This window comes from Gavialis gangeticus, unplaced genomic scaffold (genome assembly GCF_001723915.1).
Source record: "Gavialis gangeticus isolate Ggan-Ray unplaced genomic scaffold, GavGan_comp1, whole genome shotgun sequence".
Taxonomy (NCBI): domain Eukaryota; kingdom Metazoa; phylum Chordata; order Crocodylia; family Gavialidae; genus Gavialis; species Gavialis gangeticus.
This window is the reverse complement of record NW_017729009.1, coordinates 4,349,663-4,370,362: the sequence shown is the minus strand read 5'-3', so window position 1 is coordinate 4,370,362 and position 20,700 is coordinate 4,349,663. Positions and strand designations below refer to the sequence as shown.

General features: G+C 40.7%; 1 protein-coding gene across 1 annotated transcript in view; it reads left to right on the top strand.

Moving 5' to 3' along the window:
- The window catches only part of STK4 (serine/threonine kinase 4), an 88,012-nt gene that overhangs the window by 41,528 nt on the left and 25,784 nt on the right, over positions 1–20,700 (top strand). Inside the window, exon 10 of the mRNA XM_019509819.1 lies at positions 11,751–11,908. Within this exon, the coding sequence (XP_019365364.1) occupies positions 11,751–11,908 (158 nt within the window). The remainder of the gene's footprint in view (positions 1–11,750; positions 11,909–20,700) is intronic.

The following is a 20,700-nucleotide window of genomic DNA, read 5'->3' as shown; positions in this document are numbered from 1 at the left end:
ATCTTCTAAGCTGTAATTTTGGTTGCTTAAATCTTTTCTCTGTTTCTTCCCCCCCCCCGCTTGGTTTAATATTTTCCAAATGTGCCGTGTGTGTGTATAATAATTTTTTTTAAAAAGCTTTTCAGAATGCACTGCCACATAATTCATCCATAACTGGTTACTTGTGGCCTTAAGTTTTAACTAGCTTGAAATAGCCTTTAATATCTTAATAGCTTTACTTCTGGAGGCCTGAGGCAGGTCACTCACTTCTAGCAGTAAGCATCCTCATTCTGCTGAGAAATGGGAATCATTTTTATTTCAGTTAAGCTCCAATTAATCTTTTTATTGTCCTTTCTTGTCAAGACATCTTCTAGACTATACTTCTACTTGGGCATTATCTCAAATGGCTAGCAAAACCAATTGGTATTCTTTTCTCTCTCTATAGATAAGCTTCATTACCATTCATGCAATTAAATGTTTGTAATTAGTTATTAAAATTTCTCCTGTTTACCTTGCAGGCTGTATATATTTACATTCATTTTTGCTTGTGTTTGTGTATATATTAATTACCTTTCCTTTCCTAGAATGTATGGTCCTGACAAGACTATAGAAAACCTCTTTTGCAGTCCTTGTTTTTATTACTTGCCATAGGTCCTGAGATGATGGAAACCTGACAGTGTGCAGCTTTTTTGGTTTACAGAGTAGCACATAACTTACGTGGCAGGTAGCCATACTGCTTGCCTTGCCCTGTTATCGGATCAGATTTATGAAGTAGGGTCTAGGTTGGTCAGTACTCAGATCTGCCCTGGCTGGACTTGAGGGGCTTGTCCACTGTAGTATTGATAAACACCAAACAAAATTACACTGCAACTTAGAAAGCATAGACCAAAGGTGGTCTTGAGATTATAGCTATATTAGGGGTTTCTGTTAGGCTACTTATCTGGGGGAGGGGGTCTAATAACACTCTGTTTCTCATGGAGATGATATTAAAAAAATCTTAATCATTTATGAGTATTAAAATATTTTGTCACTTCTCAATAAAATTGTGGTCCTTATCTTTTAGATGATCCCAAATAAAATTCATTGGGATTAATTGGTTCATTCAGCAGTCAGGATTTCTGACCATGTCCAAGCTAATAGGTGTTTTCATGTTCTGTTTAAAAAGACACCTTCCATGCTAAAAGCAGTTGTAGTTCATAAATCAGGGTGTGATGTACATGAGAAGATTTCCAATCTTCTAGATGAAAACTTCCATATAAAATAAACCTCAGATATATACTTTGGGATATTTTAATTCAACTTCTCGTTTGAACTTTAGCCAATTTTTAAAAACCAAGAATCAATAAACCTTTCAATTGTTAGAAGTCCACGACATTTCCTGTAGAGAAATTACTGTATTTTATCTGCAAAAACAGTGATTTGAAAAATGCAACATAATTAAATATGGGTGACTCAGAAAGCATCCAGTAGGTGTACAATTGGGTTACTGTTATAAGTGAATAAAGCATTATTGATCTGTGGCTGAGGCAGGTTTGTAGGTGTATTTAATGGCAGCAGTTACCTGAAGTTCTATGGTTTCCTGGTATCAAAATAAATTATATGGCTATTATAGAAAACAGCTTAACATTTTGTCAGTTTTATGTCTTCTGTAATACTGGGGCTTTTTACCACATTTTTACTTTGCTGTTCTCTAGGGAGATGACTTTTCATAGCAACCTCCCACCACCTTTTTAAAATAGCTAGTTATTCCATTTTCAGTGGTATAGATTTGTATCTAAAATGAACAGGACCATTTAAAAGTAATTGAGTTATAAAGCAGTATTAGCATTATGCACTGAGATACCATTATGATGAGCATTTGTATAAAAGCCTAAATAGATTAAACACTTCCTTCACTGCTGTAGCATTACATTACCGCTCTTGATGTATGGAGAATACCGATGTCCAGAAATGGGAGCCCAGGCATGCTTCCCTGTGCTTGTTGCATTCTGTATTGCTTTTTACCTTCATCTTTGTGGTGGTGCAGCTGGTCAACCTGACCGTCTTTTTTGTTTATTTCCAATCCATGTGCCAAGACTGTTGAGTTGAATGCATGTGAGCACAGCCTTGTAGCTCAGTAGAAGGAGCACACGTACACTGCTGTCTTGATGTGATGCCAAGCAAGCAGTATGGATTTATTTTTTTTAGTCGGAGGAGGAGTAGTGAATTCTTGAAAATTGGATTAAAGTAGGAGGTTTGTGCAGTACACATATCCACTTAGCATGCTGAATCTAGTTCATGGCTTCTCCTTTAGTAAGAGGAATTTGATAATCTTTGAATATTACATAATGCTGTTTGGTGCTGGAACTGGAAGCAAACATATAAATGTGTTTAATGTAGCAATCGTTGTATAGACCCATGTTCTGTTATTGCTTTCTTGAAACTATTACACAATATGTCTGTGCTAGGGTACCTATGGAAAAGTTTTCTGGATGTAACCAATGGCTTGAACAAGATGGAGAGCATAAGTAATGGAATAGTTAGTAGATGTATAGGCTTGTTATCCCAACAGAATCAACAAAGACCTATGGGGAAGGAACTGAATCATTTCAGTTCAGGTACATCTTTATCTCCAAATGCTATATCACACCTTCAGGCAAGCTGTGTTCTGCCCAAGAGAGAGAGATTATTTCCTATGAGGACTGAAATGACTTGTCCTTTTTTCTGAGTAGCTAGAATAAACTAATAAAACTTCTGTGATCAAGAAGTGTCTCCTCCAAAGAGGGGATTGCTGCTAAAAAGAGTTCTTTTGATACTGAGGTTTGAATTCTCCTAGCAAGAACAAAAGGCGTGGAGAGATTTACCTGTTTTCATCTTGAGCTGTGGTTGAGGTTTTTTTATGGCTGTTAGTAAGTAAAGATATTAGGAAGCAGTTGCTGACAATCCTGCGCTCCCATTCAGTAGTGTCCCCTCCAAAATCCTTGAGACTGAGCTTGAGGATTCAGCTATGAGGAGATTGCTTAGATGGGTTGCAGACTTGCTTTTTACTAGGTTCAGCATAATTGAAAAGTCATCCTACATGCCACAGGGTGAAGGTTGAATATCCTTTTCATTCTTACTGCTGTTTCACCTCCTTTTCACTTTTGTCTCTGATGCAAATATTCTTACAGATTTAATCCACTGACTAAAGCAAGTAAGAGGGGAGAGGGAAGAATGTGTCAGAAAAAAATGGTAGTGTATGAAGAGCAAGGCAGCTTCGAGTGCACTATTTTACTTGCTGCTTATAGTGAGAACTCTGACAATATTATGCTGCATGGTAGTGTGAGATGTCAGTAAATGGCTTTCTTGCATCATGGAGCAAGCACAGCTGAGATCTGTTTCTTAGGGAAAAATCCTCTGTTCTATGTGCCATAGCCTTTAGCTTTGTACCACTGATATAACTATTTTTCTCAGATGCTTTATATTCATTACAAGAGATTAGTTTAGGTGCTTAGAACTAATTTAAGTGAGGCTCATATTTGTAGCTGTGACAGGACTTACCAGGCATATTCTGCCTTTTGTTTGGGACTAAGGCAAAGTTCTTGCAAATCATAGTCAGGGGAAGACTTGCAGGTATGAAGGGTTGCGTGTCTTGTGTTTAGTGCAGGAAATTTTAGCTGGTGTTGCTGAGGGGTAAATTCATTAATTATAGAACATTTTCTTTTTCTCTGATTGAATAAATTGGTATATTTCTCACTGCACTATAGGAAATGACGCACAGTCCTATTAATCTTTATTAAATCCTGTACAAATTAGTCAGTGCTGTTTCTAAACTTCATTGATTCTCTAATAATAGTTTGAAGCAAATTAAAACTTGAGTTTGCATTTGAAATCTAGTGAAGTTTCTTGCACATAATCATCGGGTGCTGTTCTGCTGAATGTTTAGCCTAGACCTGAGCTGCCTGTTGTGCAAGCTGCACAGGTGCAGAGAAGGACGACTAGGATGATTAGGGGAATGGAGAGCTAATCCTATGAGACAGCTAGGAAAGTTTTCCTTGTTTAACCTAGCAAAATGAAGGATGATAGTTCATGAAAGCTCTCTTTAAAAAGTTGGGTGGATATAGAATGAAGTAAATATGTTGGGAGAGGTGGGGGGGGGAGAAACTGCTTAAGCTAAAAGGTTAGTGTTGGCACAGGAGCAAATGGATATAAATTAACCATGAAGAAATGTCTAACTCTTAAAGCATGGAGGTTTTTAACAGCCTCCTAATGAGAACAGTCAAGGCAACGTCTTATCTGCTTTTAAAATGGAGCTTGGCTAGCTTACAGAAGGGTTTTCATGATCTACCTAACTGTGATAGGAGGGGATTACAGTTGCTGACCAGGAAGATGACTTCTAGTCCTATGTTCCTATGAAGGCACTTGTTGTTTTTTTTCTTTTTTGAGGTGAAAATGCTAGCATCTGCCAGGTTTGATCTTTCTGCACAGACTGTGTGTACCTGAGGATGTGTAAGGTGGACAGTACAGTAAAGCCCTGGCACAAATAAGTTGTTCCCACATGCTAAATTTTTCACCAAAAAGGCAACCACTGGAAGGGGACAGAGAGTTCAGGAAAATACAGATATAATATATACATGCTATTTTGCATGCATCTTTCTCTGACAATCTCATTTTCCTGTGCACAGTTTTCAAGTGAAAATTCTTAAATTCCTGTGTTGGTAGATTGCTAATGCACATGTTAAAGCTGTCTCTGCTGCTGCTCCTGCTAAATTTTTCGCCAAAAAGGCAACCACTGGAGGGGCAGAGGATTCAGGAAGTTTAAAAAAAAAAAAAAGCATTAAAAGAGGATTGGGTACTTCTGCTTGAGCAAAACTATTAAAAATGTAAAATAATGTATTACAAAATATAATCAAACTATTGCAAAATAAGTCTAAATATTAGTTTAGATCAATGTAACTAGTAATTTTTTTATTTAAATTGAGATGTAACTTTGATAATTTTCCCCCTCATACATTAATGTGCTATTTTGAGAATGTGTTGGGTTGTTTTTTTTAAGCACTTCATGATTTATGTTGAAAAATAATTGCAGGCTTTATTTGTGAAGCTCATAGGGCTGCACAAACATAATCTTTGGTTTTAGTTCTGTTGGGGAAAATATACATGTTAGCTATCTAACTTTTCTAGTGTAATATTGCTAATGTAATAATCAAACATTTTATGGCTTCAGATAGAATTATTTTTTTGAAGTGAATGTGTCCATTAGCGAATTGGCAGGGTTGCAGGTTAAACATATACTTTAAAATGTACTGTGTGAAGTCCATCAATATTTAAAAAATGTATTTGCAGTGCAGCCGTCGTATCTGATTTCCAGCAGATGGCTCAACTCTGATTTGGACTGAGGAAAATCCTTCCATGTATTTTGGGCTTGGGTCCCTTTACCATGTCACACTGACTGAGCTGGTTTGTCTGCATGGCCATGAGGTCGTGTTCGCAGAGTTCTATATTTACCCCCTGTCGTAGGAAGCACTGCAGCTCAGGAGCTTGCTGGCTGGTGGGAGCAGTTCCTCTGAGGAGGAAAGAATTGCAAAGCAAAGGTAGTTGGCTGCCCTGCGTGCTTGATCTAGCACATAGGACCACAGCCCACGAGGCTTCCCACAAGATCTGTGGGGGTCCTGTGGGCTGGATTACATGGTGACGGGCCAGATCTAGCCCATGGGTGAGGGGTTGAGTACCCCGATCTAAAGCACTCTGCACTGGCCTAAATGTAAATCCATTGAAATTGGTGAGTTTTTGAAAATCCCATCTATAAAATCCACTTTCTAGAGCTAATTGAATAAAATTCATAGATTGAGCACATCTGTTCATCACAGATGAGGCTATGGTTAAGAGTCTTGTCTCAGTTTTACCATAGAGCATCCTCCTGAAAAAAATTTCTGCTCTAACCATCTCACTCTTCTCTTTCCATCCCATTACTAACTCCCCTTCTCTAGAGCATCAAAGACAAGCTACCTGTCTTCATTTTCTTGGCTCCTTGCCTGTTATCTTTTGTGTAGTATCATGAGGTTGACTTCTGAAGTTGACCATGACAGCAGCCTCCTTGCTCACTTGTTTAAGTTTCAGAGCAATATCTTAGTGTTTCCTCCCATGCTGGAAGAAGCTTGCTGAAAAGTGAGCAAACCCATGATTTATTCTCTGTGGCCGAGTTCAAGTTCCAGGAGTGGCTGTGATGCCCCTGATGACCGTGTAAGCTTTGCCCTGCTCCAACTCTGGGGTGTCCTCCCCTTTTTACTCACCTGCCATGCCTTGATGTGTTTGTTTGATCTAAGGGTCCTACACCAAGCCCCAGTTCATCTGACCGCCAGCAGGTCCCTGGCAGACCCCCACTGGTCTTGGTCCTACCCGCAGCTGGGTGGGCCCCACCTGCACCCCGGGGCACCTGTAGCCTTAAAGACTATTCACAGCCTCTGACCTCTCCTACAGCCGTGCCCATGCCTCACAGGCATTACCGGACAGTGGCTCCCTTGTCCAGGTCTTCCTGGCCCTCCCCCCTTTGTCTAGCCGGGCTAGCTCTGCAGTTGGCAGTCACGGCCGTTTGTCATTAGCTGCCTATTCCCTTGCAGCCAACTCATCCCAAGCAGAGGTCTCCTGGCAGGCTGCAGGTGTGCCCCTTTACTCTAATAGGCAGCTATGTTTCTTTCCTTCCTTCCCTCTTGTGGCTGACCCCTCTCAGCAGCCTGGGCTCCATCCGCTGCCATTTCTCCCCTTAAAGTAACAGGAGCCCCAGGTTCCTTGTTACATTCATCTTTAAACTCCTCTTTGAAACTCACCTATGCTGTGACTCCTATAATAAATTGCTCATGGTTCGACTTCTTGTGTGCTGATACCACTGCTCCTTGTCCTGAACAGTATTGTGTGTCACTTTGGACTCCCTTCTGTATCCATCTGTCTCTTGTCAAATGCTTAGATTGTACAGACTTTAGGAAAGGACCGCCTCACTGAAGTTTTGGCCTATGTTAAGACCCTTTTAGTATTATTTGTATTGTACAACCCAGAGAGCTACTACACACTTCTCTTCTCTGCCTTATGCTTACATCACAAAATTTGTATTCAGTTACTTGCATTTTATTTTTTCCTGACAATTTATACCAATCAACATATGGAAACTCCTATTTTCACAGCTTTTTTTATAAGTTATTTTTGGTAATAGAAGTGCCGAATGAACGAAGTGCTGTGAGCACATGGGGTGCTTTGTGAATACCTTTCAATATATAATTTCCAGTAAGCTGGAATGGTTCCATCGCAATGGCGTTCCATTTGTAATTAATATAGTCCTTTAAAAAAGATGACATATTTAAATGACTGGAACATTAATGGCTCCAGAGGAGCTGTCCAGGTTCATTTCCATAAGCATCTCTCTTTCAAAGTTTCTAAATATGGAAATCATTCCTGTCTGTGTGTAACACCCAAGGTATAACCTTCCAGTAGAAATCATTCTCTACAGCCACATGCACTTGCTTCCTGGCAAGCATTAATATTTTAATGCAATTCTGTAAAACTGGAAAACATAAGATACTTGGCATAAGCTGTCTTAGACCCATCTAGCCTGGTGTCATCTACGAGCAGCAGCCACAGACACTGTTCCTTTACAAGATCAGATGATAAAGTTATTGTATGGTTTCTTCTTTGGCTGTTGTCAGTCAAAATTTTGAAGGTACTTAAATTCAATACAAAAAAACAAGTTTAATAGCAAGGTCACCTTTTTCAGTTTGCACTGATGCAAAAGTCAAGATTACAGATATAAGGCATCTATTTGGTACTACCAGACAGGCAGTGATTGATTTTTTTGGTGTATTGTCTTTCATTCTCAAAGAGCATTTCTATCAGTCCTGATAAATAAGTAGCTTGACTGAAGTTATAGTAGCAATTAACATTTCAGAAGTCCCAGAGTTGGAAGTTAATAAATCTATACTTAATCATTCTTAACAAGTTGTTTCAGTAAACCACTTCATCATTAGATTGTGCTTTGCCAATTGGTGGATATTATAAAATAAAAATAATTGCATCCCTCAAGGGCCAAAATGATTTCAAAGTTCCAATGCTAGACATAATATGGATATGAGAGAGATGTGATTTCTTTCAACTATTGTAAACTTTCCAAAAACCAACCTAGAAATGTACTTGTTTGCTTTTTATTTGTAACCATATATGCAGAAAGAATTTTCATTTTATTAAATCTTTATTAAACCCTTTTTGATATCCTGAAGCCACTAAAAAGCATTTTATTGCCTGAATTGTCCCATGCTGTAAATGCAGGACCAGCCTACAGCTATGGTTGTTTCTGAAGCACCAATTAGTTGATAAAATAGAATTGAAACTGTTGGGGAGGAATGAAATGCTTAAGAGACTTTCTGGATTGTGTGGGGTTTTTTTTGTTTTTGTTTTTTTTTCCCAGAGCACAAGCAGATATTCATTAACAAAATTACTTTAGTAAGTGGATAAGGTGATGAAACTCAAGTAGTTCTCCCTGTCTTTCCCTCTCTCTTTCTAAAGGAACATTAAAAATGAGTGTGTTTGCAAGCTATCCAACGTTAACCTGAATTTGTTTTTTTAAACCTAATTTATAACTGAGACCTGGGCTACTACTTAATCTGTTGGGTACAGATTTGCATTCTTGCCTGTTCTACAAAATTCCCTGCATGAAACATTTCTATTATTCATTGTCAATAATATTCATTTCTCATGCTTCTAACAGCATGCGTACGTTCAGAAGAATGCAAGCAACATTTACATAGAATAAAAATAAACATTTTATTATTATAATAGTGATTGGATTCCTATTGTATATCAGTAATTATTCCTAATAGTATTGCAGTTCTCAGCTTTGTGAACACAGTTCCAGACTGACCTTCGTGCATTCTGTCTGAAGACATCTCCCTTGATCTAATTCTGTACAGTGAGGTTTTTAAAAAGGGAAATGACTGCCAGGAGGGGTAGGATAATTTGTCCGAACTTTTGTCATTGTCATAATGCAGAAATGTAAGTGCCTATTTTCATTTTTAAACTCTCTGCTAGCCTAGAAAAGACTTGTGTCTGTGCTGCTTCAAGATTTCTAATGACATTTTCAGATTGCAGACAGCCACACTTCTTTTAGTATCTGAGGCTTAGGATCATGCTAAAATATCTCTGCTTTATAGAAGCTTATATTTAGCACTCTATAAAAAAACAAAAACAAAACAGTGCTCTCTTAAAATATATACAAAGTTAACACAGGAATTCAAAGAATAATCTTATAATAGGATAAAATCTGGAAAAGAAATGTTGTAACATGTCAGTTTTGTTTTAAAGAATAATATTCTGTGACAAAACCTTAATAGATTTCCAAGGTAACCATTTCCCCCCCCACTCAGAAACATGGGCACTACTGAACATTTTATGATCTTTGGGAAAACTTAACATTTGACAGTCTGATTTCTGCCTGTATCTTGGATGTGAAACTGTTTGCCAGAAATTGCCTTATGGAGATCTGGCAAATCACTAGAGTAACTGCTGGATTTGATGGGGTTTTTTCAAGCCTGATGTTTTGTTTTGTTTTTTCTTTTGACAGTTGTTTAGAGTGACTCTTGAGATAGTCCAAAGCAGGTTTCCATTTGGCTAATTTAAAACTGTTTTATATTAACACTTGACCAAGAATAATGAGCTCATTATGAGTTGCTGACTTTTTCAGGCACTTAGGAATTATGGCTTTTATATAAACTATAACGAATGTTTAAAGATGAAAAATTTATTGCATTGTGTAGAGAACTGTGCTTTGTCATAATGCAAGACCATCTTTTTCAAGATCAAGGTATTTAAAAATAGGTGATGTTGATTTGCTATTGTAGAACAAACTCATGTGCACAAATTGTATATGATGGTTTGTCATCCCTAAATGCAGTACTGTTCTCTCATATGAGTAATCTTTAATTACATTTTTCAGCTTATGTTATCTTAAGATGCAACTTGCTCAACAGCATGTCTTCCACGCAAGCCTATTTTCTGTCATGCTGAGACTCTATCCAAAGTATTGTATGCATTAAAACTAGCTTGTTCTGCTACATATTAATTTTAAATACATTTTAGACAGCAACTGAAACTGTACCAGTTGCTACGAACCTTAAATGTGACACGCAGTTGCATCTTTTCAGCGGGAATTCTCGACAAACTGAAAAAAACAGTTATGCCGATAACAGAAATTTTTTTCCTGAGGTGCATTGATACTAAATTATATTCATTTCTGATCTCTTCTCCCCCAACCACTATGCAAAATTGCATCCTGTACCATAAAGATCCTCCAGCTCAGTGCATGCCAACCTTTTTGACAGGCATGCCATAAATTAATCCTGCACACTTCCTGCAAGCCACTCAGATCCTTTTCCCCTGCCTGATCTGCTGTTCTGCTTTCTGACCCCTGACTTATCTGCCACTGTACTGCTTGTCCCCTCTTCAGTGTGCTACATGCTACACAGGCTGCCTGTGCCACTTGTGGCACCCATGCTGCAGGTTGACCACCTCCAGGTAAGACAGATTTGGCTTATTGGAAGCTGTCTTTTAAGCTTTAAACAGCATTGGTGCCTTATCTTTATACCTGAACTTATGGTTGCACATTTCCCATGGTGACCAAAATTGAGCAGAGGCATGGATGTGGGTGAGTACATGTGCAGCCATGTACAAGTAGCATGGAACAACTATTCACACGTATTCTTGCAGGAAAGCAAGGCATGTTAGTTTTCCTATTTCTACCCCAACCTGACTCAGCAGCTCAGCCAGTCATACATGTGAAACCGAAATGTATCTGCACACGTCTTTCATAGATGCAGTGTCCTGTCTGCCTCCCCTGTCATTCAGCTTCTTATTAATGTACTCCAAAGAGTATATAATGGTGTCATACCGAGTCAGATGCCCTGTTCAACTACATGTGTTGAGTGCTTTTCTTTCTGAAATACAAATGGACTGGGAACAAGGAAATGAGGAATTCCTTGGTTGGGTTCTCTGAATAACTGATTAGTCTCTTTGGTGGCCAAAGAGGAAAGGCAATAATTTCTGATTGATCCAACATCAGTATTTTAACTACTGGTTTAACTACTGGTTAATTGAGGAGATAACAGTTCAGGTCGAAGGAATTATTTTGCTCAACTGAAAACATTTCTTTTTTCCTTCTAGTTTGGGCAGTTCTTATAAAAATGCAACGAGGACTTGTGCACCATTCCCAAAATCGTGGGGGGGGGAAGGTTAGTCTGGTTTAATCCACTGGGGTCCAACCTTTTTTGGTAGGTGTGCCACAAATTAGTCCCATGACCTCCCTGAGTGCCCTCCCAATCCCCCTTTCTCTGCCTAATCTGCTGTTCTGCTTTCTTCTCCCTGCTTGCTCTGGTAGTCTGCTTTCTGCCCTGTCTGCCACCGTGATGCCTGTACCTTCCCCACCCTGCTACCTGCCACACAGAGGCTGCCCGTACCACTTTGTAGCATGCATACAGCAGGCTGGCCGCTTCTGGTCTAGAAGCCAGATGTTTTGGAGTTTTATTCCAAGGTTGGATATCGTGCTTCTTTGTGGTCTCTTGGCCTCTATGTCCCACTTTACAGACAGGGATACTACTTCCTTCTCTTAGGTGGTATGAGGTTTAGCTTTCAGAACCTTCCATACAGTGTTTTATGAGCACTAGGTATCATTGTTAGCAATCTAATAGTTTGGCACAGTTATTAAGTGGAATATAAAACACGCTGTTTTAATTTTTGCAAAAGTGACCATTGTTTTACCACTTTTTAAATATTCCCAGGGAGGGAAGAGACCATGCAGCCAGCCAAACCATCGTTCCTGGAATATTTTGAACAAAAAGAAAAAGAGAATCAGATCAATAGTTTTGGGAAGAATGTGTCTGGCCAGACAAAAAATTCATCTGACTGGAAAGTACCACAGGATGGAGACTATGAATTTGTAAGTGCATACGTTGAAATGTAATACAATTGGCTTTTTAAGGTTTTCTCTTAATGCTGCTAGAATAAGATTATTTTATTTTGGTATGCTAATAGAAACTCAGAGAAACTAAATATTAATACCTTTGAATGGTGGCATTTTGACGGAGTAATTTTTCTTTACTTGCTTCTGGGTCATTATAGCTAGCCACTGATCATTGCTATATTTTTTTAATGTAAGAATGTTGAAGACACCAAGAGAGACATTATTTTACCTCCCTTTTTGTCTAAAATGCCTAAATACAAACAGCATTCCAGATGGTAGCTGGAAAATATTAATCCTTAATGTGGGTGTGTGAAGATCAGTGTTACCAGCTGCTAGGATACTTGAAATATTTTTTCCCTTAAAGCTTTCAGCCATAGAACTCATGTTACTACTTCAGAATCTCAGCTTTAGTGCATTAACCCCTGAGTTTCTAGTCCTCGTGGTTTTGGAGAAAAGGCTTGGAAATCACCCAAAAGGCTTTTAGAAAGCAAATAAAGACCCTAAACTTATTTTAAAATATTGCATGCTCTATAACCTAGCTTTCCTACTGGGGAAAGCCTATCTCATGATTTTTTTTTCAAGCTTTTATCTGCCTTAATGCTTTCTCCTGTAGCATTGGTGCAGTGCAGGTGCTTTCTGGTTTAATGCTGTATTGTAGTTTGACGTTCCTTCAGGTTTTCTAAGATTCAGGCTGCCAGATTGAACTAATTAGTGGAAATTGTTCCCGTTCAGAAAGCAAAATTTACCTCTGTCATGATGCAAGTTGCAGGGGAGATCTTTTGCCCCGAGGCTGGAATGGTAGCTGCAGCACCTCTGTGCTGCTTGCACTCATTGCAAGACTGGCTAAGGCAGATTCAGTAACAGTCACTTCTGCCTTTTGTATTGCTGTCTCCTACTTCAGCCTTAATGGGACCAACAAATAAATTCTGCTTGATGCCCCATAGTCCTTTGCACCACATAAATCAAATTTCAGTGGGTACCTACTTTTGTGGAAATCACGAAATCCACAAAAAAAAGGGAGAACTTAAAACACTGGCTGCCCAGAGGGAGTCCACAGTCCACGTGGCACTGCAGCCCAGCTGTACAGCCAGCTGGCAGGGAAGGGAGGAAAGGGGCCTGCCCACAGGAAGGGCAGCCCAAGCTGGATGCTGCCCCGCCCCTCACCACTGATTGGCTGAGGGCTGCTTGTCATATGGCTTTGGCCCTCCCACCAATCAGTGGTGAGGGGTGGGGACACAGGCCCCTCAGGCAATCAGAAGCATGAGGGACCTTGTCATGATCAACCTGTGAATATGGCAGCTGGCCCATGATGTCCCCATGAAATTGGCTGGCTGCCTCCAAGTTGAGTAGACCCCTACACACAAGCTCTGCTCTGTCCCCATGCACCACTCTGACGTTCAACCTGAAAGTTCAGAGTTAGTTGAGAAACATGTTTTGCAAAAATAACATGTGACCTGGTGAGCTGGTTTGCTGCTCTGGAAGCATCCTCCGGCCCTGCAGTTCCTGTCCTGGTTCTTCACAGTTTGTTTCATTTCTTTAAAATAATAGGCTCAGCGTGTTAGTAGTATGCTTCATCAAGACCCAGGGTCTTCTCCCAAGACTTAAGTCTCAGAGGCCATCTGTTGGGGAGTCATGGCAAACCTCACATCTGTTCTGCCCAGCAAGGGCAAGATTATACTCGTTAGGCCCTCCACCTGACTCTCTCACACACTTGCTCTCTTCCTGATCCACAGTCTCCTGTAGGGACTTTCTGATGCCTGCAGCTATCTGGCTCAGTTGAGCCTCATTGTGTGATCACCTAGTTCTCATTGATGTGGCAATTACCTGATCCCTGGTCTTGCAACCTCAGCTGGGAGATGTATGATTAGACACAGGTGTGCCTGACTCCCCTTAGAGAACCAGCCACCCTATGACATAAAATAAAACTTTTAAAGCATGCTGTATATCATATATTCATGCTGAAGGAACGATATGAAGTGTGTGGTATTTCTGGAGACAGGGAGACTAGTATGAATGTGTGAAGAAGGCTATCACAAGAGCTACAAAGGAAACATTGCTTTAATCTTTATTTTAATTCCAGTTATTTAAGACTTAAATCGCCCATTAAAAAAAATCTTACTATAAATTTTCTTTAATTCTGTGTAAGACTGCAGAACCTGTCCCCCCAGCACCATAGTTTGGAACATCCTGGGATGGATCAGGCACAGCCAGCAAGGTGTGGTAGAAGGTACACAGTGAATGGGCTATGTGCCATGCAAGGGCAAGTTTGGTGACATTCTGGCGAACAGAAGAGAGGAAATATTTGTAGACCATCTGCATGTTCAGCAGCTGTTTGACTTGGTTGTATGACCTTGCTTACTGCCTTCCACTATTCCTAAAGTATTGCCATTTACATAGATTTCACTTACCAGTGAGCTGAAGGCATGAAAGGAAGCATTTTGAAAGCAGCAAATTGAACTGTATTTAAATATGCTTGGGTCACCTTGATGTACTAATTCATAGAAATCTTGCTTTCAAGTTGTATATACATTCCTAGCTCTGCTTTCCCTCTGACCATGAACAGGCCTGACAGTCTTGCATTTCAGGTCTGTAACTGAACCAGCTTTTCAGTTAATTATTTTCTTTTAAAGCAGGATTAAAAAAACTTGAAAGCACCAACCATTGAACTTTAATAGATACAAGGGTATTTCAGGGCTTAAATAAGGGTTTGTAACAATAAGTAAATTCTGTAACCCAGTCAAAGATCTGAAAGTAAATTCCTGTCCTATTTAACTAAAAGCAGAATAGAGTAGCCCTAATGATCTGTTGTGGGCAAAACTCATTGGTTTAAACCACATGGTAATTGAATGCATCATTGCAATAAATGGCTTGAAGTAAAAGTATATTTACTAGTGATATCAAGTATATACAACATGAACTCAGCAGTGACTTAATCGTGCACAGTCACAGGGGTGGGCTAGAGCATGCTTTTTGTTTCTAACCTCTGAGAACTGCCAATGGAGATATGGTCAGTAAGATTGTACTTACTGTAAGGGAGCACTGTTTCCTTCTGAGCCTCAAGAAAATGAATGAAATCCTATTCGATTTGTTTGGATGGACTAGTTAAATATCCTTCACCTTCAGTGACTTTTGCTTCCTCTTCCAGTGCTGCCATGACCGGGAGGCTTGGCTTCCAGAAAATAGCGATATTTAATTATTTCCCTCTGGCAAAACCCTCTGACCTCTTTCTGGCTAGAACTGTTCTTCTGAAGCAAGCAAACAGGAAGCTATTTATAACACAGCTGCAGTGTCATGTTAAATAAGAGGTCCATGTTTTATCTGGACTTCTTGTTGTTCCTTATTAAGTGCTGTTGATGTGCCAGGCACTGCACAAGCTGTAAAGTCAGACCTGTCTGCCAAGAAACGAGAAACCTGATGATCTTACTCTGAAATAACTGTGAAGTGTGTCACCAAAATATGACATCAACCATTCTAGCTTGAGTCATGGTGGTCTGGGATGTCAAATCCTCTCTTTGTAGCATGGCAAATTTGAATAAAGCATCACTACATCTGTAGCTGGTGTCTTCTGTTGCTAATGCCTATTGCTGCATATGTTTCAGAGCAGATTCTTTAAAAGATTGTTTTTAAAAATCCTGATTCATTAAAAAGGTTTTACAAGAACCAGATTCATTTTTAATGTGCAAAAATAGTAGATTATGTGAGGAAAAATTCTACTTAATAACAGGGTGGATACAGCAAACATTTGGATGAAAACGTTGCAGGTTGGGGTGTTAATGGGATGGATTCATTGCTTATAGAATCATGGAAAATGAGGGTTGGAAAGGACCTCAGGAAGTCATGTAGTCCAACCCCCTGCTCAAATAGGACCATCCCCAACTAGATGATCCCAGCCAAAGCTTTGTGTAGCTGGGTCTTAAAACCCTCCAAGGACGGAGGTTCTACCACATCTCTGGGTAACCTTGTTCCAGTTTTACTACTCTCCTAATTCTTCCTAATATCTAACCTAAACTTCCCTTGCTGCAACCTGAGCCCATTGCTCCTTGTCCTGTCATCTGCCACCACTGACAACAATCCAGCTCCATTGTCTGTGGAACCACCCTTCGGGTAGTTGAAGGCTACTATTAAATCCCCTCTGTCTTCTCTTCTGTAGACTAAATAAGCCTGGTTCCTTCAGCCTCTCTTCAGAAGTCATGTCCTGCAGCCCCCTCACCATTTTTGTTGCCCTCTGCTGGACTCTCTCCAATTTGTCCACATCATTTCTGTAGTGGGAGGCCAGAACTGAACACAGTACTCCAGATTTGGCCTCACCAGTGCTGAATAGAGGGGAATAATCACTTCACTTGACCTGTTGGCAGCACATCTACCAATGCAGCCCAGTATGCCATTAGCTGCCTTCGCAACTAGGGCACACTGCTGGCTCATATTCAGCTTATTGTCCACTGTAAGCCCCAAGTCCTTTTCTGCAGAGCTGCTGCCCAGCCAGTCAGCCCCCAGTCTGTCCTGGTGCATAGGATTGTTCTGTCCTAAGTGCAGGACTTTGCACTTGTCCTTGTCGAACCTCACAAGATTTTTTTTTGACTCAACCCTCCAATTTGTCAAGGTCACTGACTTCTAGCCCTACCCTCCAGCATATCTGCTTCTCCCCACAGCTTGGTGTCATCTGCAGACTTGCTGAGGTGCACTCTATGCCATCTTTCAGGTCATTGATGAAGACATTGAACAAAACCAGCCCCAGGACCGACAACTCCTGGGGCACTCCACTTGATACCAGTTGCCAACTAGACATTGAGCCATTAATTATTACCCTCTGAGTCCAGTGCACCCAACAGTTGTATATCCATCTTACAGTTCATTCATCCAACCCATGCTTCCGTAGCTTGCCTGAAAGAATGGTGTAGGAGACCGTATCAAAAGCTTTGCTAAAATCAAGGTATACCACATCCGCTGGTCTCCCTGCATCCACAGAGCCAGTCATCTCATCATAGAAGGCATGACTTGCCCTTGATGAATCCATGCTGACTATTCCTAATGACCTTCTTCTCCTCCAAGTGCTTCAAGATAGATTTCTTGAGTTTCTGCTCCATGATTTTTCCAGGGACTGAGGTGAGGCTGATTAGTCTGTAGTTCCCTGGATCCTCCTTTTTTTCCTTTCTTAAATATGGGCACTATGTTTGCCCTTTTCCAGTCACCCAGGACCTCTCCTGATCGCTGTGAGTTTTCAAAGATGATGGGCCAGTGGCTCTGCAGTCACATCAGCCAACTCCCTTAGCATCCCATCTGACCCCATGGACTTGTATATGCCCAGCTTTTCTAAATAGTCTCTAGCCTGTTCTTTCACCATTGAGAGCTGCTCACCTCCTCCCCAAACTGCAGCCCAGTGCAGTAGTCTGGGAACTGACCTTGCCTGTGAAGACTGAGGCAAGATAGGCATTGAGCACTTCAGCCTCTTCTGCATCCTCAGTCACTATGTTGCCTCCCCTATTCGGTAATGGACCCACACTTTCCCTGATCCTCCTCTTGCTAATATACTTGTAGAAACCCTTCTTGTTACCCTTCACATTCCTTTCTGGTCTATAGCAGACCTCCACCACAACATTACCCTTGTTGCTCTCCCTTCTGACCCTAACCCCGAGACTTTCATCAGGCCTATCTCCAGTTTCAGGCTGGAGTTCTGAGCAGTCATACAGCTCTTTTACATAAAGTGCAACTCTTCCTCCTCTTCTCCCCTGCCTGTCCTTGGACAGTTTATACCCGTGCATGACAGTGCTGTAGTCATGCAAGCTCCCACCAAGTCTCTGTTCTTCTGATCTCATCATAGTTCTTTAACTGTGCAAATACTTCCGCTTCTTCCTGCTTGTTTCCCAGGCTCTGTGCATTTGTGTACAGGCACCTGAGGTAACTAGTTGGTTGCCCTGATTTCTCAGGAAGTATGAGAACACCTCCCCTGTTGCCCCTTCCTGCTTGCTCTTTCTCCAGGTCTCCTGCTTCCCCACTTATCTCAGGGCTTTGGTCCCCATCACCTAGTACACTTAATTTAAAGCCCTCCTCACTAGGTTAGTGAGCCTGTTTGCAAAGATGCTCTTCCCTCTCTTCGTCAGGTAGATCCCATCTCTTCCCAGCAGTCCTTCTTCTTGGAAGAACATCCCATGGTTGACCAAGCCAAAGCCCTGCTGGTGACACCACCTCCACAGCCAGGTGTTGATCTGCAAGATGCATCTGCTCCTACCCAGGCCCATTCCCTTGTCCGGAAGGATTGACAAGAACACAACCTGAGCCCCAAACCCCCTCACCCTTGCACCCAGAGCCCTGTAGTCACTTTTGATATGCTTAAGGTCTCCCCTGGCAGTATCATTGGTGTCCACATAGATGAACAGTACTGTAGTCAGGGCTTAAAAATGTTGTAGTTTAAATTGTACTGCACCAGTATATGTTAATCACACTGTGATACCCATTTTTAAAGAAATGTTACTTTTTTTTTCCTGGAAGTTATATTTAGTTGACGTATTTCCTCTCCTTAATTTTATTTCCTGTTTTGGTTTTCTTGATAGATTAAAATTAGACTTGCAATTTGTCCTGCTCACTTAAACATTAAACCCTTTTGTTTCTCAGCAATTCTTTAAAAGCCTTTTAAAACAATCTCAGTAGGCCAAGGTTTTAATTTCATTTGTGGCTAGCCTTGCTTGGTTTTTGCCTGGTCCTGTCAAATAAGCATTTGACCGTGAAGATTCAGTGTGTATAGCTAATTGTTTCACTGAGAGTCTGGTTGTTTTTCAGCACAAGTCTCTGATTTGTACATGATGAGAGTCAGGACGGTATTGAAAGCTTTTCAGATTTCATTGGAAAATGATGAGAATGAGTGTTGGGGGGGCTGGGAAAGGAGGGTGTAATAATTGCTTCTCCCCTGAGGTAATCTGAATCTGTAAATTTCTGTCTCCTTCTAAATGTCTGTAGTGCAGTGTTGAGATTCTGCTTTAATGTGGTGCATGATTCTTTATGGTCGCTCTCAAATTTTCACCAAATAGTCCATTGGAATTTCTTGAAATGAGGCTGGGTGATGCCAAGTCTTAGTGTCAGATATGTAGACGCCATTGCAAGGGCCTAGAATGGCACTGCTTTTCTGTAGGCTTCTCTAGCTACGCTGATTTTTATTATATAGAATACCTGCTGGAGTAGTTAGGTAGTTATACCTCCTGGAGTAGTTGAGTATTGAGGCCAGTTCAGGTTACTGTCTTCGCATGGAATGTGTTTGCATTAATTGTCATTGATCAACCTTCAGCACTCTAAGCCTTAAAGGTATGCACAGCAACCACCTTTTACTCCTTTAGAGGCGTGTTAAAGGTGCTGTGTAATTGAATTGCATTTAGCCATCAGTGAAACTTCAAAATTCTCTCCAGCGGCTCCTAAATGCGCAACAGCCAGGAATTTCGGCACTAGTAAACTTTAACTATGACTGTGGTGCTGGGAAGGAGGTGGCCATTTAAAAACAAAATTGTTGGCTCATCCCTTCAAATTATCCTTCCTTAGAAAGAGCCTGTCATGATTCATATCTACGGTTCGATGAATCAGACTCTTCCCTTTCCTGCAGTTACTGAATGCCTTTTTTTGTCCTCCTCTTCCACCCGTAGAGCCAATGAAGGAGGCTCTTCATTGAAGAGGGAGGTCATTAAACACAGAAGCCTTAGGGATAAACTTGTTCCTTCCATAAATAAAGCCATGAGACTACAGTAATGTAAGGATCTGGTGTGGCAGCACAGCAGTAGAGATTGTTGGGTGTGCCCCCTTCTCCTTTTGAGGAGGTACTTGTGAAAGGCAGTGGTGGTTAAATGGTATTTGCTCAGTCATTATATTGTTTTCTGCATATATTCAATAATACATGCATGGCATGACTACACCTTCTCTGTTGCAGCTCTTTTCAGTCCTTTCTGAGGACTGTTTTTGTGAATCAATGCAAACAAAAACTCTGTGATAATCATAGAAAGTAAGAATTAGTTTGGCTCCACATTCCTAACATAGACTCATGCTCCTGTCCATGTAAGGTTGTCCTATTTCATTTCACTATTACCATGACATCTGTCTTGCCAGTAATTGCGCTGTTTCTTTCATTTCCTCTGCAAGTATGAGGCATATAAGATACTAATTGCCTTAGCGTATTGAAAGATCCCAAAATACTGATTGACTGCCACTTGCATAGCAGTAGATGTGTTCCTTCTAGCCTGGTTTAGGTAGGCCACAAGCAAGAGCAGTCTCATGGTGCAAGGTCAGAAGTAATAGTCCATCTCTCGAGCTTGCAGTCTTAATGAGGTAAAGCTGGAAGGGGAAATGACGGTGCAGAGGTTAAGAGATTTTTTGAGGCAGGTCACACGGGTCAGTGGCAGAGCCAGAATTTGAAACCGGGTCTCTGAAAGGCAGTCCGCTATCTAGTCCTCTAGCCGTTGCTGCCTAGCCCATGGTTGGCTGAACCCGACTAGCTGGAAGTGGCACAGCCACAAAGACTATACTAAAGAGTGTAAGTAGTAGAAATGCACATTTCAGTTTTGGGTTTTTTTCAGATAACACAAAGTGGTGAAAAGAGAGACTGGGGCACAGCTGAAGGAACAGTGACGGGGAAATAAATTTGCTTTTACTTTTATATTCCAACACATTTTTATTAACAAAAGTATCCAGATCTGTTGGGAGTCTTGAATTCCCTACAATGCATGAGTTGGTATCAGAACTGCAATTAACAAATGTATTCTGAAAGCAATTAATGATGCCATCTGTTTCCTCAT